At 44.2% G+C, this 24,252-nt stretch overlaps 1 protein-coding gene across 1 annotated transcript in view; it reads right to left on the reverse strand.

Moving 5' to 3' along the window:
* The window catches only part of fer (fer (fps/fes related) tyrosine kinase), a 129,624-nt gene that overhangs the window by 34,909 nt on the left and 70,463 nt on the right, over positions 1 to 24,252 (reverse strand). The window contains exons 10-11 of the mRNA XM_055633230.1: positions 11,299 to 11,391; positions 3,458 to 3,661 (exon numbers count right to left, since the gene is read on the reverse strand). Coding sequence (XP_055489205.1) covers positions 3,458 to 3,661; positions 11,299 to 11,391 — 297 coding nt within the window. The remainder of the gene's footprint in view (positions 1 to 3,457; positions 3,662 to 11,298; positions 11,392 to 24,252) is intronic.

Genomic DNA, 24,252 nt, shown 5'->3' on the forward strand with positions numbered 1-24,252 from the left:
CTTTATATTTGTAATTTATCTATAGTATCTATACTATTTTCACTTATGCTGATTATCATCATGTGGGTGTCAAGTAAAATTAAATGAAACAAAATAAACATTTTTTACCTCTTAGTTTTAGAGATACAACATGAAAACCGGCCCTTTGGCCCATGGAGGCCATGCTGACCATCAATCACCCGTTCACACTAGTTCTATATCACATCCCCTTTTTCCATTCACTTTTTACACACTGGGGGGGATTTTATAGAGATCAATTAACCTACAAACTAGCATGTCTTTTGGATGCGGGAGGATCCGAAGCACTGGGAGGAAAGCCATGAGTTCACATGGAGAACTTCCAAACTCCACACAGACAGAGCTCGGGATCAGGATCAAACCCGGGTCTCTGGCTCTGTGAGGCAACAGGGCTGCCTGCTGCACCAATGTGCTGGTAGATGGTGTCTTGTTTAGTACTGAGCGCTCTACAGCAAGCCCCAGGTAAGGAAAAGTTGTTGAGGGTTGGAAAAGATGAGGGTGGGTTATAACAATAAGAAGCAAGATTGAAAGGCCAGAAATAAGCAAGCCTGTATCTCAAACTCGATAAGCAGCATTGCAAAAACATACAGTTCCTTCCTGAAGTTTTCGGCAGCTTCCTTGAGCGATCAGAGTTCACAAAGCTTGGCTTACTTGAACAAAGGCATTGATCTGGTAATGTGATTCATCAGTATAAATTGAAGGAACAAGCACCTTTCAGAGGAGAGTTAAAATAAGTAGAGCAGAGAGAGCCAAATACATATTCCAGCTTATGAATAGAAAGTATAGAAGGAAATAATGGCTTCTCTAGAGAGAATGCACAGGTGAATTGGGTTGAGTTGCATGCACATGTACTGTAAAATACTACATTTGTATGATAACTGTGTGCAGTTCTGGTCAGACCATTAGAGGAAGGATGTGGAGGTTTTGGAAAGGGTGCAAAGGAAATTTGCCTGTATTAGGGGATATTAGACTTGGATTGTTTTCTCTGGAGGTTGCACGGAGATCTGACAGAAGGATACAAAATTATGAGAGGGATAGATATGGACAGAATCTTTTTTCTCAGAATGGAAAAATTAAATACTAGAGGGCATAGTTTTAAGGTGAGAGGAGCAACGTTTAAAGGAGATGTGCACGTCAAGATGTTTTACACAGAGGGTGGTGAGTGCCTGGAATGCATCGCCACGAGTAATATATGAGGCAGATATGATTCACCATCCTCTGACTAAGGACATTCCTCCTCATCTCCTTCCTCAAGGAACATCCTTTAATTCTGAGGCTATGGCCCCTGGTTCTGGACTCTCCCACTAGTGGAAACATCCTCTCCACATCCAGGCCTTTCACTATTCGGTAAGTTTCAAAGTGTTCCCCCCCTTATCCTTCTAAACTCCAGCGAGAATTACTTACATACAATAAAAAAGCTTCAAAGTTCTGTACTTTAAGGAAGTTGCAAAATATACAGAAAAGAAAAATAAACCTTCTGAGACTTGGATAGGCTACTTTATATAAAAAAATAGACAAACGGGATAAAAAGAGTAGAAATGAGAAAAGCAAAGCTTCATTAATGCTCATCAATGCACCAAGCAGATATCCTAATTACAAAATTAATCATAAACATGCCTTTTCAATGAACAATGCAAAATTAGGGAATGCATACTTTTCTGCATGATTACCATCTGCTATGAAATTCTACATTTGCTACGAGATATGCAAAGTAAGATCTTAACCAACAGGTCTACTCAAGACTCAATCTTGGTACACACTGTTCAACCTACATCACCCCTGCTACAGAACCAGATTACTTCTATCTCTGACATCAGCTGCAGGTAGCAGACAGCATTTGCGTTCATACACCCTTGTTGCATAAACCTTTGTCAAGTCATTCACTAAAGCACCTGAATGAATAGAAACATAGAAATAGGTGCAGGAGGAGGCCATTCGAGCCAGCACTGCCATTCATTGTGATCATTCAGAATGATCCTTATACTCTAAAATAAAGGGCCTCTACCAACCTGCGACTGCCTATCAACATTTTACCAGAGGATAGGTCCATGACGAGACCACGAAAAACCTAGACCACTTTCCATAGGCAAGACCATCCGTCAATGAGGACACACATCAGCAAATTCCATCAACCATTCCTCCGCCCACCTGGCCAATCAATCCAGATCCTGCTGCAATCTTTCACATCCATCTTCACTGTCTGCAAAACCGCTCACTTTTGTATCAACAGCTAATCTTGCCCTGCAAGTTCTCATCCAAATCATTGATGTAGGTGACAAACAGTAACGGGCCCAGCACCAAACCCTGAGGCACACCACTAGTCACAGGCCTCCAGTCCGAGAAGCAACCTTCCACCATCACCCTCTGCTTCCTTCCATGGAGCCAATTTGCTATCCATTCAGCTATCTCTCCTTGGATCCCAAGCGATCTTACCTTCCAGAGCTGCCTACCACGTGGAACCTCGTCAAACGCCTTACTGAAATCTATGTAAACAACATCTACAGCTCTGCCCTCATCGACCTTTTTGGTCACGTCTTCAAAAAAATCAATCAGATTTGTGAGACACGACCTCCCATGTACAAAACCATGCTGACTATCCCCAATCAGCCCTTGCCCATCCAAATGCCTGTATAACTTATCCCTCAGAATACTCTCGAGTAACTTTCCAACTACAGATGTTAAGATCACCGGCCTATAGTTCCCAGCATTTTCCCTGCAGCCCTTCTTGAAAAGAGGCACAACATTTGCCACCCTCCAGTCTTCCGGCACCAATCCTGTATTTCAGGACGACTTGTAAATTTCAATCAGGGCTCCCGCAATTTCCTCGGATATATCTGATCAGGCCCTGGAGATTTGTCTACCTTCATACACGACAGCACCTTCAGTTATGGCAAGAGATTATCAGGAGCAGGGGGAATGACTCAAGAGCAAAAAACAAAAAAAAGTGCTGGAGAAACACAGCAGTTCAGGCAGCATCTGTGGAGGGAAATGGACAGGCGATGTTTTGTGTTGGCATCAATCTGCAAATTGATAGAGTAGAAGGGAGAAAGCTAGTAAAGAGAGGTGAGGAGAAGGAGTAATTCATGGGTGATTTCAAAAATCCCTTGAAAAACTGTCACTCCTTATGGAAAAGGAGGGCATTGAGGATCCCGGGTCCCTTCATTAGAAGTACTGAAAGTCTGGGGCACTCAGCCTCGCAAATGACCCACCCACCCACCCACACTGTCAATTGTAGCACCAGAGCCAGAATCTGCAGATTCCACATTGGCTCCCTTAACTCTTTTAAAATGCACAGAACTAGGATGGGAACGAATAATACTTGATTATGAGGGACTGTCAAAGATAGATGAAAAGTTAACATTTTCATCTTTAACCTGCACAATAGGTTATCAGTGGATGAATACATTTTAAAAGATTTTTTCCCTCCATAAGTACTTACGTCAGTATACTGGATGATAAAGTGTCTGCGTTGCCCTTCCGAGTAAACAGAAAGGACATATTCACCGGGTTTGCCGTGACTTTCTCGGACCAGAAAATCTCCTTGCTGTTTCAGCAGCTCCTGGGCTTCTATCCGAGGAACAGCTCCATGATACCAGTCTTGCTCAGCTAATGGTCTCTCACTGGATGGCACCACATCAAAGAACTAAAACAAGAAAAAAATGTGCAAACTATTCATAACAATGCTTAACGACAAAAGAAACTACAAGGAAAATACTTAATAATAGGACCGAAAATAGAAGGCAGATAAATAAATAAGTTGCATTAACAAAGTAAATACATCACTTTGGCCTTCATCAGTCAGGGAATGGAGCATACAAGTAGGGACGTTATGTTAAAGTTGTACAAGACACAGTGAGGCCACTAAGTATTGTGTTTAGTTTTGGTCATCCTGCCACAGGAAAGATGCTGTGAAGGTGGATAGAATGTAGCAAAGATTTATGAGGATATTGCCAGGACTGGAGGGCCTGAACTATAGGGAGAGGTTGAGCAGGCTAAGACCTAATTCCTTAGAGAGCATAAAGCTGAGGGGTGATCTGATAGAGGCGTGTAAAATCATGAGGTGAATGTACACAATCTTTTACTTTGAGTAGTGGGATCAGGAACTGGAGGGCATAGGTTTACGTTGAGAGGGCAAAGATTGAATAGGAACCTGAGGGCCAACTGTTATCGAAGATAGAACAAAATACTGGAGTAACTCAGCGGGACAGGCAGCATCTCTGGAGAAAGGGAATGGGTGATGTTTCATGTTAAGACCCTTCTTCAGACTGTATCTGTAATTCCTTCCTGCAAATTTGACCAACTGTTATCTATGAGTATTGTGTTTACAGACCTGTTATGCTGCTGCATGTAAGAATTTCATCCTTCTGTTTTCGGTACATATGATAATTAGGCACACATGACTTTTGACCCTCTCTTGACTAATATCCCCCCTCCCTTTCTCTTGTTTTCCATCCCAACCAAGCCAGTCATTTACTCCTTTCCCCTCCTCCGTATGCTCATCTCCTATCCCAAGACCTACATTTCCCTTTTCTCCTCCCTGTCCCCTTCCACCATTTACCTGCCTCTGGTTTTACATTTCATTCTTCCTCTACTTTCATTAGCAGACTTATTTTTGTTTCCTGATGACGTCACAATGGCTCTGCTCCTCACGACCAGCTATGCAGAGTTTTCAATGCGCAGCCTGCTGGGCACTGTTTTTGCACGAGCTACGAGTTACGTTAACCCCCACCCACCCCACTCGCAGTAATTTTGTCGCCTCCCGCTCGCCATGAATCGCACTCGGCCGGCTGGCCTGCCCCACGCTGCCTGCAGCCCTTGGTCTAGTATTATACTAAAACTCTTCCCTTTGTTCTCAATATTCTAAATTTCCGTGTGTATGCAGGGTTGTGTTGGCTTTCTTTTAATCTTCTTAACTTGTATCTTCTTCCAAAACGCTTGGCCACAACCTTCCCATTTTCACACATCACATTTTTTCCCTCAACGGGATAAACATCTTCCCATGGCATCTATATTACTAAAAGTCTGATCTTGACCGCTTTTGGCCCACTGTGCTGCGATTTCCGAGAGAACTCCGCCACCTACAGCCGTCATTTTTGGCCACCTCACTCAGAGTGCCCCTCCGCCTTCCGGGACCGGAGGATTTTTCCCATCGGTGAAAAATCAGAGAGATATTAATGTTTTTTAAAAAGTTGCCATTCTCTCTGCTGCCTCCGCTGGCGGCAGGGGGGAAGGACTATAAAACCTGGAAGTGTAGTCCCTCACTCAGTCTCTGCCAAACACAGGAAGCGAGAGGATCACGGCTCTCTGAGCTGCGAATAAAACTGAACACACGTCTACTCCACGGTGAGTCCCCTCAATGCGACTGTAAAGTGGTTGCTGCCCACTTTGCCTCGCCTTTTTAAAAAGTTTGTATTCACAAAATGAATTTTGGCTGTCAGGTCGCTGCAGCTCAATTGTTTGCCTCGCCTTTTTAACAAGTTTGTGTTCGCAAAATGAATTTTGGTTGTCAGGTTGCTGCAGGCCAATTGTTTGCCTAGCCTTTTTTTTATAACCAAGTTTGTGTTCACAAAATGCATTTTGGTTGTCAGGTGGCTGCAGCCCAATTGTTTGCCTTGGCTTTTAAAATCGTTGCAACAGTTGGATGCCAGCCCAAGAATCCATTCGGCCCATAATGTCTATACTAGCCCTCTGGAAACCAGTACATTCGGCCCACAACACCCATACTAGCGCTACAGACAGCCCCACCCACTGGCGAGCAATATTGGAAGTGGTGGAGAAGTGGAATATTGCGTTGGTGACCAGCCCTCCCTTGTGAGGCTGGGACCCAACGGGTCCCACTTAGTCTAGTTCAACTAAGTCCAACCTATATTTCCAAACTTTTTAAAGTTTTAATCGTTTATTTTTTTTAAATAACTGTTTTTCACTGGGAGGCTCTTGCAGCACTTTCCATTGATGATGTCACAGTGCCATCTCACAGACGTCCAATCACAATGGATCTCATTTACATATGACATCACAATTGCAACCTTCACGAGTTTCCATGAATTCAATGAACCAGGCGTGGACAATCAAATAAGATCAAATAGAACAAGTTGTCCTCCACGTTCCTCTCTACCCCCCTCCCTCTCTACCCCCCTTCCCTCTCTCCCCCTCCTCCCTCTACTACCCTCCCTCTCTACCCCCCGCCCTCTCTACCACCCCTCCTTCTTTACCGGCCGTCCCTCTCCACCCCCTCCCTCTCTAGGGAGTGGTGAGTATTGGGACCTATGGGTGAGTGATGGAGTATTGCGTTCGTGCACCAGCCCTCCCCTGTGACGCCGCTCGCTCCCCCACCCCACAATCTATACCCCCCTCCCTCTCTAACTGCACCCGCAGTTGGGAGTAATGCGTGAGTGGATAGGGTGGGGGAAAACGAGCAAATTAATAATATTAATATAATATCAAGGGGGGGGGGGTTAGTGTGTGTGTGTGTGTGTAGGAGGGTGGTTAGTGTGTGAGTGTGACGCTGCACAACCCCCCACCCCCCCCGCCACCACGCGTTGAGGGGACGGGACCCAACGGGTCCCCCTTGGTCTAGTATTATACTAAAACTCTTCCCTTTGTTCTCAACATTCTAAATTTCCGTGTGTATGCACGGTTGTGTTGGCTTTCTTTTAATCTCTTTAATTTGTATCTTCTTCCTAAACGCTTGACCACAGCCTTCCCATTTTCACACATGCTACTCACATTTTTTCTCTCGATGGAATAAACATCTTCCCGTCGCATTCCAACCTATATTTCCAATGTTTATGAAGTTTTAATAGTTTATTTCAAAATATTAACTGCTTTTCAGTTATGGATCTCATTTTCGCCACATCACAATTGGACAGGGGTGAGATATTGCAACCTTTTTGTGTTTCGACGAATGCAATCTGGCGTGCACAATCTAAGATCAAATATAACGTGATCCTCCCCCTCTCTACCCCCCCCTCCTTCTCTGCCCCCCCCCCCCCCCCCCTTCTCCCCCCCCCCCCCCTTTTCCCGCCCCCCTCCCCCCTCCCTCTCTGACCCCCTCTCCCTCTCCAGGGAGTGGTGGGTATGGGACCTATGGGTGAGTGGTGGAGTATTGCGTTTGTGGACCAGCCCTCCCCTGTGTCTCTACCCCCCCCCCCCTCCCCCCTCTACTACTCCCCCTCTCCCCTCATCCCCCTCCCTCTCTACTCTCCTCCCTCTCCCTCTCTAACCGCGTCTGGGCAGTTGGGGTTATGCGTGAGTGGATAAGGCGGGGGTTGGGGGAAAAAGGAGCAAATGAATAATATCAATATCATATCAAGGGGGGAGGTTAGTGTGTGTGTGTGTGTGTGTGTGTGTGTGTGTGTGTGTGTGTGTGTGTGTGTGTGTGTGTGTGTGTGTGTGTGTGTGTGTGTGTGTGTGTGTGTGTGTGTGTGTGTGTGGCCGCAGGCCTCCGCCCCACAACCCAATGGGTCCCACTTGGTCTAGTTACATTTTAAAAGCGTTAAATGAGAGAATCCACTTGTACAAACTTTAGGCAGTTTTATAGAGAAATCGAGTAATTATGGCTCAGAAAGTAATTCTTAAGGGGTTGGACAGGCTAGATGCAGGAACATTGTTCCCGATGTTGGGGAAGTCCAGAACAAGGGGTCACAGTTTAAGGATAAGGGGGAAATCTTTTAGGACCGAGATGAGGAAAACTTTTTTCACACACAGTGGTGAATCTCTTGAATTCTCTCCCGCAGAAGGTAGTTGAGGCCAGTTCATTGGCTATATTTAAGAGGGAGTTAGATGTGGCCCTTGTGGCTAAGGGGATCAGGGGGTATGAAGAGAAGGCAGGTACGGGATACTGAGTTGGATGATCAGCCATGATCATATTGAATGGCGGTGCAGGCTCGAAGGGCCGAATGGCCTACTCCTGCACCTATTTTCTATTTTTCCATGTTTCTAAATGTTACACAATGTTGTAACATTTCCAGTACGTTTTATAGTGAACATAATTTATTAATATGTGGAATCATGTCAATAATTTCCCTCAATTATGGTTGAAAAGATTCCTGCTCAATGGCTGCGAACCAACATTGAACCCCCAGAACCTTCAAAGTTGCAGCACATGTAGATTAATGCACAAGTTATGATACTCTTCAATGTTGGCAAATACAAACAGAAATGTTATCATAACGACAGCAGATATTAGACTCTCCAATTATTTAGCAAAGATATGAAGACCACACACTAGCAGTGACAGGATGTTTTTTCTGCTTCTGTGTAAACTAAATTTTAATTTTAGTTTTAGAGATACAGAGCAGAAACAAGCCCTTCGACCAACCGGGTCTGCGCAGACCAGCGATCCTTGCACAGCAACAATATCCTACACCCACTAGGGACGAAACCGAAGATCTCGGAGTAAACCTACGCAGATCACGGGGAGAATGCACAAACTATAACCATATAACAATTACAGCACGGAAACAGGCCATCTCGACCCTTCTAGTCCGTGCCGAACACGTATTCTCCCCTAGTCCCATATACCTGCGCTCAGACCATAACCCTCCATTCCTTTCCCGTCCATATAACTATCCAATTTATTTTTAATTTATAAAAACAAACCTGCCTCCACCACCTTCACTGGAAGCTCATTCCACACAGCCACCACTCTCTGAGTAAAGACGTTCCCCCTCATGTTACCCCTAAACATCTGTCCCTTAATTCTCAAGTCATGTCCCCTTGTTTGAATCTTCCCTACTCTCAGTGGGAAAAGCTTATCCACGTCAACTCTGTCTATCCCTCTCATCATTTTAAAGACCTCTATCAAGACCCCCCTTAACCTTCTGCGCTCCAAAGAATAAAGCCCTAACTTGTTCAACCTTTCTCTGTAACTTAGTTGCTGAAACCCAGGCAACATTCTAGTAAATATCCTCTGTACTCTCTCTATTTTGTTGACGTCCTTAAACTCTGTACAGACAGCACCTGTAGTCGGGATCGAATCTGGGTCTCCGGCGCTGCATTCGGTGTAAGGCCGCTGCCCCACCGTGACCGTCATGTCCATAAGCTCAACGTCCATAAACTGAATTCTGTAATCTGTCTTTTAATACTTCGAGCGTAGAAGATACAGGACAATGCAGAAACAGACCCTTTGGCTCACGATGTCTGTCTTTAACATGATGGCTACTTAAATTAATCATTTTTGCCTGTATGCGCTCTATATCCCTTCATTCCATGCATATTCAAGTGTTTATCTAAAAGCCTTTTAAACACCAGTATCTTTTCTGCTCCCAGTACCACCCCTGACAGCACGTTCCAGGCACCTATGACTGTCTGTATATGGAAAAAAAAAACTTGCCCAGCACATTTCCTTTAAGTTTTCTCCCTCTACCCTTATAACTGTCCTCTAGTATCTGACAATTCCAGAGAAAATAATTCACGTTGGTTCAATCTCCCCTTAAAGCTAATACCCTCTAAGAGTGAATAATTTTTAAATGTCATGTGCACTGGCAATGAAATGATGAAATTCTTACTTGCTGTAGCTTAAAAGGTCTGTAAACACAATAACATGCAGGTTAATATATAATAATCAGTAATAACAATGAATGAATAACCATAATATTAAATGACCGAATAAGGGCAAAACCGAGCCTAGAATGTAACCAAAGACACGGTCCATATCAGAAACTAATGTTGTGTTGTGTTCATGCGCCTAATGGTTGCTTGGGTGAAGCTACTCTTGAATCTTGTGGTCACAACTTTCAGGTTCCTTTACTTTGGATGGCTGTATCAAAATGAGCACGAGGCCATGGTGGTGTTGTTCTTTGATGATACTCACTGCCTTTTTGATATGCTTCCTATAGATCCCTTTGATAGCAAGGAGGTCAATACCCATGATGGGTCGGACAATTTCTACCAATTCTCTGTTATCTCCTTCATTCCTGGGCATTTGAGTTGCCAAACCAAACCTTGATACAGACCAATCAGCTCCTTAGTCTTGTTAATGTTAAGTGCAAGATTATTTCTTTGGCACCATTCAATCATATTTATAATCTCCTTCCTGTACTCTGAGTCATCATTATCCATTACATGCCGAACAACGATGGTATTGTTGGTAAATTTAATGATGGCATTGGAACTGTGTCTGGCTAAACAGTGATATGTATGGAAAGAATAGAGCAGGAGACAAAACAGTATTCTGGTAAATCTCTTCTGTACCCTCTCCAAAGCTTCCAAATCCTTCCTGTAATGGGACAACCAGAACTGCACACAATGCTCCAAAGTTCTATAAAGGTGTAACATGACTTCCTGACCACAGGAAGCATACCACATGCCATATCTATTTCTACTGATACTTTCAGAGAGGAATGGAATTGGAACTCAAGATCCCTCGGTACATAAATCCTACGGAGAGTCCTGCTATTAACTGTATATATTCCTCTTACATTCAACCTCCCAAAGTGCAAAACCTCATACTTGCTCAGATTAAAATCAGCCTTTTCTCCACCCATATTTGCAACTGATCTATATCCTGTCATATCTATTCTTTGACAGCCCTATTTATAGTTCGCATCTCCACCAATGTTTATGTCATTTGGAAACTTACTAACCAACCCATCTACATTTCTGTCCAAATAATGTATTTATATAATAAACACAGGTCCCAGCAGTGATCTCTGCAAAACCTCATTAGTCACAGACCTCCAGCCAAAATAACATGGGTTTTAAACCAGTTCCGAATCCAGAATACAAAGGCTTGTGTTCCCATAAATCTTAATCTCTGCATCAGCCTACCATGAGGGACCTTCTGAAGTGCCTTACTAAAGGCCATGTGGACAACCTGCCCTACCCACATCAATCATCTTTGTCGCCTCTTCAAAGAAATCAAACAAGTTTGTAAGAAACATAATGAACATTGTAATGAAAACAAAAAAATAAGTTTTGTTGTTTCATTGCTTAGCTTGCTACCATCTTGTATATTAAGCATAAATGCAAATAAGAGTGAGAGATCAGTGAAAATCTTAAACTGATACTGAACAATTTCAAATGAAAAAGTGATTGGGTCACAATGTTATTTTATATTAATTCATTTCTGTAATTATTACTCAAATTTACCAGATTATTATAAATGAGATACAAATAGCAGCAATGCAAAAATGGTTAATCTCCACATTTTCAGGGTAACTAGATAAGGAGAATGATATCCAGTCTTTCCAGCAACATCCATGATTGTTTTGAAAATTATTGATAAAAAAAGCAGAAATTATATGGCAAATAATGTCTAAGACAATACTGTTAACTTACGGATGAAGTTAAATAAGTCTTCGGTGATCGAATCATCCCTGCAATGGAGTGTCGAATGGAATCAAATTTTGAAACCTTATCTTTTCCTTTATCCTGAAAAAGAACACGGATCACTAAAGAAACAGAATGCACACATTCTTTAAAAACCTGTAAAATCAAACCTGATCAAAATGTAATTGTTATCTTTGTCAATCCATACAAGCTGAAGGGCAAATGGATTTTTTTGCCAAGTTCAGTGTTGGGGAGGCAGAGGAGTGCTGGTATCTTACGTTCAGGAACGGGTTGCGCTGGGGGATCAGGCCTCCCGTGTAACAGGGACCCAACGGGGAGAGAGTTGGAATATTGCGTTGGGGGAGCAGATCCAACGGGTCTGCACTTGGTCTAGTACTCTACAAAACCACTTCAGCTGAGGATAGCAAGAACACGCCAAAGTAAATGCATTCCAAACAACTGTTTCCAATTTAGTTCATGCAGATCATCTATATTCAGATGATTGAAAAATATCAAACTTACAAACAATAAACCCTATTATTCCGTGCAACTGCTTTATAAAACTGCTCATTGTAACTAGTCTCATTTGCACAGGAAGCATGGAAATAAGTGAGTTTGAATTATTTTACTTTATTTTATTGCTTTTAATTATTAGCCTTTTATAATTCTCTGCCTCCAGCAATGTTATATCTTCAATCATTATTGATATAATTTATCCCTTCTTTATCATTGGAAAGAGGAACTTAAATTTTACGACATTATTTGGCAGTCAAGATAACCTTATGGCTTTTGCCACTTGTTTACTTTAGTTTAGAGAAACAACGTGGAAACAGGCCCTTCGGCACACTGAGTACGTGCCGGTCAGTGATCACGCATCACAGGTTCCATCCCACACCCTAGGGGCAATATTCACAGGAATATTAACCTGCAAACCTGCACGTCTTTGGGATGCGAGAGGAAACCTGAGCACCTGGAGAAAACCCACACACGGTCACATGGTGAACTCCATACAGCCAACACCTGTAGTCAGGATTGAACCTAGGTCTCTGGCTCTTTAAGGCAGCAAATCAACCACTGCGCCATTGTGCCGTCCTGTGGGTGAGGCTCATATGCAATTAACCATATAACCATATAACAATTACAGCACGGAAACAGGCCATCTCGACCCTTCTAGTCCGTGCCGAACACATAATCTCCCCTAGTCCCATATACCTGCGCTCAGACCATAACCCTCCATTCCCTTCCCATCCATATAACTATCCAATTTATTTTTAAATGATAAAAACGAACCTGCCTCCACCACCTTCACTGGAAGCTCATTCCACACAGTTACCACTCTCTGAGTAAAGAAGTTCGCCCTCATGTTACCCCTAAACTTCAGTCCCTTAATTCTCATGTCATGTCCCCTTGTTTGAATCTTCCCTACTCTCAGTGGGAAAAGCTTTTTGCGCATAAATGCTGATGTCCAAAGTTGCTGCTCAACCAAACACGACATTCGGCATTATGAAATTGTTATATTTCTGTGGTGGATATAAATCAAACTTGCTCCAGAAATTTATATTCCGTATTATATTTCCATACAACATAGGACGCTGTGAAAACAAAGAACTGCAGATGCTGGTTTACACAAAATGACACAAAGTGCTGGAGTAACTCAGTGGGTTAGGCAGCGCCTCTGGAGAACATGGATAGGTGACGTTTCGGGTCGTACCCTTCTTCAGACTGAGTGTGAGGTGGTGGTGGGGGAGGGGGGGGGGGGGGGGCGAAGAAAGCTTGAAGAGAGGAGGGGCAGGACAAAGCCTGGCAAGTGCTAGGTGGACACAGGTGAGAGGGATTTTTGATAGGCAGATGGTTAAACAAAAGACCAGGTGAAGATGTGAAACAAAATTACTAAAGAGTTACGAGTTGTGAAGTTAGAGAAATTAATGTAGGTGAAAGTAGAGGGGGAGGGGAGAAACAGGTGTGAGTCCAGATGAGGTCCATGGGGAGTGGGACAAGGGTAGAGAAGGGAGGGACCATCTAAAATTAGAGAATTCAATGTGTATACCATTGGGTTGTAAGTTGCCCAAGCAGAATATGAGGCGTTGTTCCTCCAGTTTGTATGTGGCCTCATTCTGGCAATGGAGGAGGCCCATGAAAGAAAGGTTGGCATAGAAATGGAAAGAGAAGTTAAAATTGTTCACGACCAGGAGATCCAATAGGTTTTGGCGGGCTGACCACAAGTGTTCGGCAAACGGTCTCTGAGTCTACTCTGTTCATCCCATTGATTCTCTGCCGGCTCTCCAAGTAATCCCATCTCCAAGTAATCCCAGTATATCCATCTGTTACCCAATTCTCTGATTTACAGTGGCCAATTAACAACAACCAGCAAATCTTTGGGATTGGGGGGGGAAGAGATTAATTGTATTAGTGCATTTGGACTTTTGACAAAGTCACACATGAAAGATATGTTTAAAATAAAAGCAGCATGGGATTGGGATAATATACCATAATGGATGCAAAGGACACTAAGCAGTCAGGCAGCATCAATGGAAAAATTAACAGATTTAATATTTCAGATCAAAAACTCTTTGTCAGAACTGGAAAAGAGGGAGAAAAAAAACTGAAGTTTTAGAAAGGTTGTTGGGAGGGATAGATAAAACAATCTTGTATTATTTTTGTGGTAAGGATGCAGGATAATCAAACAATGGGTCAGGCAGCAATCGCAGGGTAACATGGATGGGTGACATTTCAGGTTGGGACCCTTCTTCAGACTCAGCCCTTCTTCAGAATGGAGATATAAACCCCGGACAGTGCAGTTAAAATTCAATCTATAGCAACTAGTTTTTGTAAATTACACAATTAAACACAACCAATTTTTAATATTGATTGATGAACCCAACCTCAGCAAGGCATTCAACAAGGTTCTGCATAGTACGGTGCTCTGGAAGGTTAGATCCCACGGGATCCAAGGAGAGATAACTGAATGGATAGAAAATTGGCTTCATGGAAGGAAGCAGACACGATGGTTGAAGGTTGATTTTCGGATTAAAGGCATGTGACAAGTGGTGTGCCTCAGGATTCGGTGCTGGGCCCATTGCTGTTCGTCATCTATATCAATGTTTTGGATGAGAACCTACATGGCATTAATGGTAAGTTTGCAAATGACACAAAAGTGGGTGGTATTGTAGATAGTTGTCAAAAATTGCAGCAAGATCAAAAAATAGGAAGTGTTTCGGCCCGAAACATCACCCATTTCCTTCGCTCCACAGATGCTGCTGCACCCGCTGAGTTTCTCCAGCATTTTTGTATACCTTCAAAAAATACATTGGTGAGCAGGCATTTAGAGTACATTGTTCAGTTCTGGGCACCATGTTTACAATGTTGTGTCAAGAAGTTGTCAAGCTGGAAAGCGTGCACAGAGGATTTACGAGGATTTTGCCAGGACGTGAAGGCCTGGGGAATCCTTTGAAATCTTTGAAAAACAGCTTGGGCAGATGTGCAAAATAAAACCAAAAGTAGAGCAAATTCATTTGCTGCCATCTGCTGGTTCAACCTCACCAATACAACATGAATATTGTCAGCAACACTGGCAACTTCTGTTTCAAAGCTGTTCTGATCCATCTTTATCCGTTACCACGTTAAGCACTTCAACACAAGATATATTGCATTCCTTTCAGATGTAAAAAAATCTTTCTTCCCCTTCATTTTGCTCCAGACCTATCTCACTCAGTCCCATGCCTTGCCATGTTTCTGTGATCCCGATCTTCTCATGATCCTGGATGATCAGTTCTCAGAGATATCTCGATTTCATTGCCCTTATATCCAGCATGCAGCAAAATCAAAGCCCAACATGACATTGAGCTCTTTTTCTGTTGTTATCAAAATCTACTGGGTGTTTCGGGCTAAATCAAAGCCCATAACATCGACATCATTGTTTCCATTTCCCTCATTTTTCCATTGTTACGAAACTCTCTTTGGTTTTCAAAACTCAGATATAGTGTTCAAAATTTCTTACTGCTGGTACTGCTGTGGTTTGTCTAAATTAGCTCAATATTCCAGAGGCCGTACATCAGCTCTTGGACACATCCGTGACCCCATCACAGAAAATCAGGCTATTGCCTCCCAGACAAACATTATCTTTCTTTGGGACATCTTTCCTCCAGAGCATCCAATCTTTGAGTCCCCCTACCCCACAACCCTACATAGTGTGCTTCTACTTCTTTTCCAAGGATGTGCATGTAGGAATGCCCAGGCAGATCCACTGTTTCAGCCTACTCATGCCTCAATGAACTATCTGAATATTTTGACTTCATCTTTCCTACCTGATCTAGTTTTTCTCACGATACTTTGATGAGGTACACCTCTTTGACAGCTTCAATTTCCTCACCCCAATCTCCTCATTGTCACTATGTACAATCCGTCTATACCTGCATCCCAAACCAAGATACTCTGAGGGTCCTCCACATCTGCCTTGAACGGTCAGTTTCTCTCCATCAACACATTTATTCAACAGCTGAACTCAATCTTATATTGAACAGCAACTACTAAACCCCACTCATTTCCTCCAGATCAAAAGGTATAGTTAGGGCCTTTGTTTCAGCCTCCCTCACTCAATTCATTTTCTGGTGCAAAGGTGATTCATTTAATACTGCTTTCAGTAATGCTTTGGTATTGCAACATTCATGGCAAGCCATTGATTCCCACAGCTATTTTCCCAGTGTCTATGTCCCACTGAAGAGTCTTTGCACTGGTAGACAAAAGTACTGGAGAAACTCAGCGGGTGCAGCAGCATCTATGGAGCAAAGGAAATAGGCAATGTTTCGGCCCAAAACGTTGCCTATTTCCTTCGCTCCATAGATGCTGCTGCACCCGCTGAGTTTCTCCAGCACTTTTGTCTACCTTCGATTTTCCAGCATCTACAGTTCCTTCTTAAGGTCTTTATACTGGAATGTTTCCGAGACGCCTTTGTTTTTTTGAGTGTTGTGTTCTTCTTCTAGTTGAAATAGCACCGTGGGTCTCATCTACTCTCCCCAATGCCACAAGGATAGGGTTTGCCAGGTCCTCACCTTCCACTTCAGTAACTTTCACATTCAATAGATCATCCCTCACAGTTTTTACTTCTTACAAGCAATTCCATTCCTTCCTTTCCTGCATTATTCCAATTCCAAGACACATCCATTCCTTCCCTTCCAGCATTATAAAGGGACCCCATGGTGGCTTGCTAGTTCACTCTTCCATTTTTCTGATCATTACACTTCACATCACACTTTCTGATAAAATCCCAGGAGATGAGACACCTGTTCTTTTATCTTAACATTTTCCACTGTAAAGGGATAAGAAAAATATGTTCAGGTGTAGCTGCAATTCTTTTCTTCCAATCTTGTGTTTTGCTTTGGTTGCTTACAATGTGGTCTCTTGTATAGTGGGTAGTCAAATACACTTTGACTTGGCAGAACGCCTGGATTCAAGAGCACCTCCATCTGCAAGAGCAACCTTGAGCTTTCATACCTGTCATTGTAATTCTCCATCATTTTCACTCTGACCTTTCTTTCTGTTGCCTCCTACACTGTTCTAACAAACCCCAATGTAAATGAGTGGAACAGCACCTCATCTTCTACCAAGTCACTATGAAGCCTTCGGGACTAAATATAGATTTCAATGAATTTAGATAACTTACCCTTTCCTATTTGTTTCAGAACTGCTATATTACATATTGGCACATCGCGACGACCCGTGTCTCCCAGGAATTGGAGAAATAGCGACAATTCCCCTACCTGTCTCAAGGCTGCTCACACGGAGCAGTCTTGTATCCCTTTTGTACAGCCGACAGGAACTTCTGGACTTCATTTCCTGCGGCTGCAACAACTTTCTGGGCGATCTCCGTCTCGCTCCTGAGCTAATCAGAGCAGCAGAGCACCGGAGCCGCAGGGCTGGAGAACGCCACCGAAGCCGCGGGGCTGGAGAACGCCAGCGGAGCCGCGGGGCTGGAGACCGCCACCGGAGCCACGGAGCAACAGAACACCAGCGCGCACCAAGCCAGCTCGGCCGACCGGAAGCACCAACAGACGGCGACGCTTACGAAAGCAGAGGTGGGATAAAGGCCAGGTTAGAGCTAGCCCCACACAGGCTGGCGATTCCTAGCCTATTCCGCGCCAACGTGCGCTAACTGGCAAACAAAATGGACGAACGGCTAAGGATCACCTTCACGGAAACTTGGCTCTCAACATCGACGTTCCTGATAGCGCCATCCAGCTAACGGGGCGTAATTTACTCCGAGCGGACAGGACATCAGACTCTGGTAAGACCAGAGGGGGGGGGGGGTCTGTGCATTTATGTAAATAAAGCATGGTGCACGGACTCCACCATGATCGAGAGTCACTGCTCAGCTAACCTAGAGTTCCTCTTGGTTAGATGCAGACCGTTCTATCTGCCCAGAGAGTTTACCTCCACTGTTGTGACTGCAGCCTATATTCCTCCTGATGCTAATGCCAAGCTTGCAATGAAAGAGCTGCATACTGCCATTAGCAAACAACACTCACAACCCCGAGGCAGCCTTCATTGTTGCGGGTGACTTCAATCACTCCAACCTGAAGACTGTACTGCCCAAATTCCACCAACATGTCTCCTTCGCCACTAGAGAAGACAAGACACTGGACAAAGTCTACACCAACATGGCTGAAGCTTACAAAGCCGTCCCCCTCCCCCACCTTGGACAGTCTGATCACCTCTCATTGTTCCTGCTCCCAAAGTACTCCCCACTCATCAGACGGGTTAAACCAACTGTAAGGACAGTTAAAGTCTGGTCAGAGGATGCGGACTTCACACTTCAGCAGTGTTTTGGAAACACTGACAGGAAGGCGTTTGCAGCCCAGGCCACCCTTGACTCCCACACGGATATTGATTCCTATACATCCTCTGTTCTGGACTTTATAAACTCCGCCATCAACAGTGTCACCTCCCTCAAACAGGTGACCATATTCCCGAATCAGAAGCCATGGATGAACAGCGAGGTCAGGCTACTGCTGAAAGCACGGGACATTGCTTTCAGGTCAGGCGATGCTCGAGCCTACAGTTCATCCAGGGCTAACCTGAAGAGGGGCATCAAGGAACATAGAAACATAGAAATTAGGTGCAGGAGTAGGCCATTCGGCCCTTCGAGCCTGCAAGTAGGCCATTCAATATGATCATGGCTGATCATCCGACTCAGTATCCCGTACCTGCCTTCTCTCCATACCCTCTGATCCCCTAAGCCACAAGGGCCACATCTAACTCCCTCTTAAATATAGCCAATGAACTGCCATAAGCTCAGGATTGACGAGCACTTCAACAACAACTCCGAACCCCGACGCATGTGGCAAGGCATCTAGGCCATCACCAACACCACCCCCACATCCAGCGACGCCTCCTTCCTTGAGGAGCTTAATCACTTCTATGGCCGCTTCGACAGGGACAATCTAGAGACAGCCATCAAGGCTGTGCTACCTGCCGATCACCAACCCCTCACACTCACCCCCTACGACGTGTACGTGGCACTGAGTAGGACTAATGCACGTAAAGCTGCTGGCCCTGACGGCATCCCCGGGCGCGTGCTCAGGGCCTGTGCTGCGCAGCTGACAGACGTCTGGACTGACATCTTCAACCTGTCACTTGCCCAAGCAGTTGTCCCCACGTGCCTTAAAACCACCTCCATCATGCCGGTGCCAAAACACTCCACTGCGGCAAGCCTCAACGACTTCCGCCCAGTTGCATTTACCCCCATCATAACCAAGTGCTTCGAGAGGCTGGTCCTCGCACACCTCAAAAGCTACCTACCCCCCACACTGGATCCTTATCAGTTTGCCTACCGCAAGAACAGGAGTACGGAGGATGCCATCTCAACGGCACTTCACTCCGCCCTCTCCCACCTCGACAACAGCGACATTTACGTAAGAATGCTGTTCATCGATTACAGCTCAGCATTCAACACCATTATACCCTCTAAACTGATCACCAAACTCGGTAACCTGGGCATCGACCCCTCCCTCTGCAACTGGATACTGGACTTTCTAACCAACAGACCCCAGTTTGTTAGGTTAGACAAGCACACCTCTTCAACCCTCACTCTGAACACCAGCGTTCCACAGGGCTGTGTGCTGAGCCCCCTCCTCTACTCCCTCTTCACCTACGACTGCACACCTGTACATGGTACTAACACCATCATCAAGTATGCAGATAATACAACGGTGATTGGCCTCATCAGCAACAACGATGAGTCGGCCTATAGGGGGGAGGTCCAGCTCCTAGCAGCATGGTGCGCTGACAACAACCTGGCCCTTAACTCCAAGAAGACCAAGGAGCTCCTTGTTGACTTCAAGTAGTCTAGGGGCGGCAAGCACACCCCCATCCACATCAACGGGACGGAGGTGGAACGTGTTTCTAGCTTCAGGTTCCTGGGTGTCAACATCTCCGATGACCTCTCTTGGGCCCACAATACCTCAACTCTGGTCAAGAAGGCTCACCAGCGTCTCTTCTTCCTGAGGAGACTGAAGAAGGTCCATCTGTCTCCTCAGATTCTGGTTAACTTCTACCGCTGCACCATCGAGAGCATCCTTACCAACTGTATCACAGTATGGTATGGCAACTGCTCTGCCTCCGACCGGAAGGCACTGCAGAGGGTGGTGAAAATTGCCCAACGCATCACCGGTTCCTCGCTCCCCTCCATTGAGTCTGTCCAAAGCAAGCGTTGTCTGCGAAAGCGCTCAGCATCGCCAAGGACTGCTCTCACCCCAACCATGGACTGTTTACCCTCCTACCATCCGGGAGGCGCTACAGGTCTCTCCGTTGCCGGACCAGCAGGTCCAGGAACAGCTTCTTACCTGCGGCTGTCACACTACTCAACAATGTCCCTCGGTGACTGCCAATCAACCCCCCCCCCCGGACACTTCTCACACAGGAAAAACACTATGACTGTATGCATGTAAATAGATTTATTTATTGAAATCATATTCTATGTCGCTCTTCCAGGGAGATGCTTACTTAAGGATAAGGGGGCAATCCTTTAAAACCGAGATGAGAAGAACTTTTTTCATGCAGAGAGTGGTGAATCTCTGGAACTCTCTGCCACAGAGGGTAGTTGAGGCCAGTTCATTTGCTATATTTAAGAGGGAGTTAGATGTGGCCTTTGTGGCTAAGGGGATCAGGGGGTATGGAGAGAAGGCAGGTACGGGATACTGAGTTGGATGATCAGCCATGATCATATTGAATGGCGGTGCAGGCTCGAAGGGCCGAATGGCCTACTCCTGCACCTAATTTCTATGTTTTTATGTTTCTATGTTTACTGCATTCCGTTGTCTCTGTACAGTACACTGACAATGACAATTAAAGTTGAATCTGAATCTGAATCTGAATATTTGCAATATAAACTCAGATTTTTCTTTCTCCCCAGACACTGTCTGATCTTGTGGACATTTCTCATATTCTCCTTTTGGTTTCAGGTTTTCGCAAATCAGAGTGAATTCATCCATCAAGAGGCTCATGTCTCTTTGTCACATGACAACTCCAAGCAACTCCAGCACCCATAACTGAAGCTTTTACGCTATCAATTGGGAGGAACAGTGGAATATCCTCCTCAAATCAGGATGTCTTCAGAAATTATTTTCATCTTATTTTCATGAAAACCAGCTATGATCCAATCAATGGATCCACAGATGTCTGTACTTTTTAAAAATTTCCACGCCACATTGGTGCACCCTTTCTGTAACAAGCTCAATTGAGAGGTGAATCTAACCTGATGAACAGGCGGGGGAACTCTTCAAACTACATTGCCTCCACTCCAGAAGGAAGGTCACCACTAATCTCAGTAGTCAAGCTGCTGTAAAGTTTGGTGACTGAGTTCTGTGTCACCGTTATTCAATGATGTATATGAGAGCCATGATCATATTGAATGGCGGTACAGGCTCGAAGGGCCGAATGGCCTACTCCTGCACCTATTTTCTATGTTTCTATGAGAGGATAGACCTTACGCTCAAAAAAAGCCCCTCTACCAAAAGGCTCCCACTGTACAACATTGCATTCTGATAATTAAGTATCACAACAGGATCCTGAATATTAAACCATTTTCTCTTTTCTAAATGAACTAAAGCACAGCTTTTGAACCAGGGTGTTTGTAGAACAAGACTCCAAACCAAGCTCAGAGTCCATGCTTAACAAAGCTGCAGTAATCCCCGGCATCCAAAATGCTTCGGAGATGTGAAAAACTTGCACCAGGCACCTCAAAGCACTGGCTTGGTACCACCATTGCCATGTCTGCATAATCTTCCAAATCCATTGGAGCACAAGCAAACCAACCCTTCCCAGTGCACTCTACCAGAACAACATCTCCTAAACCAAGGTCCTAATTATGTTCAGTTGGCTCCATCGGAGAGGCCACATCAATTTGCATGCTTCACACCAGACTTCCAAGCCAAATATTTTATTCCAAACTCTGCAAAGGGAAGATATTACGCAGGTTTACAGAGGACAAAATTTGCTCGTGTTTTTAAACACTTCCTTGAGTAAGTTTTCCCACCTACCCCACCTACCACCCCCTGGGAATCTGCAGCTTATGACTACTTCAAGTGGAGAAGGAGGATTCAGGATATTACTGATAACTTTGCGTGCACTTGTCAGAAGTCCTGTGTGAACAGTCAAATGAATCCCACCCCTCACAACTTATCCACACAAATTGCAGCAAAGCAACCTCCTACCAAACCAAATCTGTAGGTGTGCCACATTGCCCTTAATCACTTCAGAATCTACAGAACTAAAATAGAAGCAACTCCTCATTGATCTTGAGAAATGGCGTAAGAAAAGAGTAGGAGTCAGTTTCCCTGTGATCTCGGCAGAACTCCAGTACTCTCAGAATATAATGCCCATAATTCTAAATTCAAACTCTGCCACTCAAATCAGTGGTTCTACTTGATGTTGTATAGATCACCCTGCATGCAATCAGGGACTGTACTAACCGCTAAGATGTTGCAAATGGAATCAAAAATGTCCAATACACTACTGCTAGTAAACCGATGCTGCTAATTATACCATATTCATTTAATAATGTGTTCGTACATAATGTTCCTCTTTAGATAGTTGTGTCTTTCCAGATCTGTCAAAGTTGCATCTGAACTATCTAAGAACTTAAAATTGAGAACATCACGCCAGTGATTTCATTGTGACTGAATGGAATGTAAAACCAATTAGACGAGGCAAAAGTAAAAATGGACTCTGTAGTGAGAAACAGTCTGGGATTTTAATTTTCTAGCATGGAGCAAAAGTAGTAGTTTATGTGAAGGATTTGAATCAAACAAATCAACTCAACCACACTATCTCCTTTTCCCATTTTCCTTGTTGCACTCAATGACCGATTCCATTAAATTCTATGTGTTTCTAAAAAAAAAAGGCAGCTACATTGCCCTCTATAATGTTTGGAACAAAGACCTGTCATTTATTTATTTGCCTCTTGTACTCCACAATTTGAGATTTTTAATAGAAAAAAAATCACATGTGGTTAAAGTGCACATTGTCAGATTTTAATTAAGGCCATTTTTATACATTTTGTTTTGATCATGTGGAAATTACAGCAGTGTTTATGCATAGTCCCCCCCATTTCAGGCACCATAATGTTTGGGACACAGCAATATCACGTAAATGAAAGTAGTCATATTTAGTATTTTATTGCATGACCTTTGCATGCGATGACTGCTTGAAGTCTGTGATTCATAATTAATTCATTAATTCATTTGTTTCCTTACAAGAACTTTCAACTACAACTTTATCGTTAAAAATAAGTTATGTCAGTTACGCAATTTATTTTCAAAGTAGTAGCCTTAAAATTCCCCTGCTACTTTTTGATACTTTCCATCTACTCTCCTCTTCTGTTTTAACTATTTACACTTCCACTGGAACCATTTTTCACTTCTTTGTTTTTTTTTTTGTTATCCTCTCATTCAGCAGCACGTCTGCGTTTCACTGTACGAGAGCAGATGCCGAAAATTGCTGGTTCATTCCCACAGTAAGATTGGACAGGACTGACAGTTCAGCTTTGAATGAAAATGCAAACTTCATACCATTGACTTTTGGAAAGTTGATTCAATGCAAAGTATTTCTAAACATTTAAATAACTGAAACTCTATAGTTAGGGGGTCAGACAGGCGATTCTGTGGACGCAGTCGGGAGAACCGGATGGTAGTTTGCCTCCCTGGTGCCAGGGTCTGGGATGTGTCTGAACGTGTCCAAGATGCCCTGAAATGGGAGGGAGAGGAGCCCGAGGTCGTGGTGCATATAGGTACCAATGACATAGGTAGAAAAAGAGAAGAGGTCCTGAAAGGAGAATTTAGGGAGTTAGGAGGGGAGGTAAAGAGAAGGACCGCAAAGGTAACAATCTCGGGATTACTGCCTGTGCCATGGACAGTGAGAGTAGGAATGGAGCGAGGTGGAGGATAAATGTGTGGCTGAAGGACTGGTGCAGAGGGCAGGGATTCATGTTTCTGGATCATTGGGACCTCTTGTGGAAGGTGTGACCTGTACAGAAAGGACGGGTTGCACTTGAACCCGAGGGGGACCAATATCCTGGCGGGGAGATTTGCAAAGGCTACTGGGGAGTCTTTAAACTAGAATGGTTGGGGGGAGGGACTCAAATAGGGAAAGCTAGCAGTCAGGGTGTGAGGCAGGAGGCAGAGAAGGGTAGCACTCGGACCCAAAATGTAGGGGGGAAAAGAAGAAAACAATAATAAACAGAGAATAAGAGGTGGTGGGGTTCTTAAATGGGTGAGCAGAGAGACAGAGGGGTGTAAAATGGGGGTGGAAGCAATAGGTAGCAAGGTGAAAAGTAAAAGTGGCAGGCAGGCAAATCCAGGGCAAAATTCAAAAAGTGCCACTTTTCAACATAATTGTAAAAGGGGTAAGAGCGTTGTAAAAACAAGCCTGAAGGGTTTGGGTCTCAATGCAAGGAGCATTCGTAATAAGGTG

The sequence above is a fragment of the Leucoraja erinacea genome, chromosome 3, assembly GCF_028641065.1.
Source record: "Leucoraja erinacea ecotype New England chromosome 3, Leri_hhj_1, whole genome shotgun sequence".
Classification (NCBI taxonomy): domain Eukaryota; kingdom Metazoa; phylum Chordata; class Chondrichthyes; order Rajiformes; family Rajidae; genus Leucoraja; species Leucoraja erinaceus.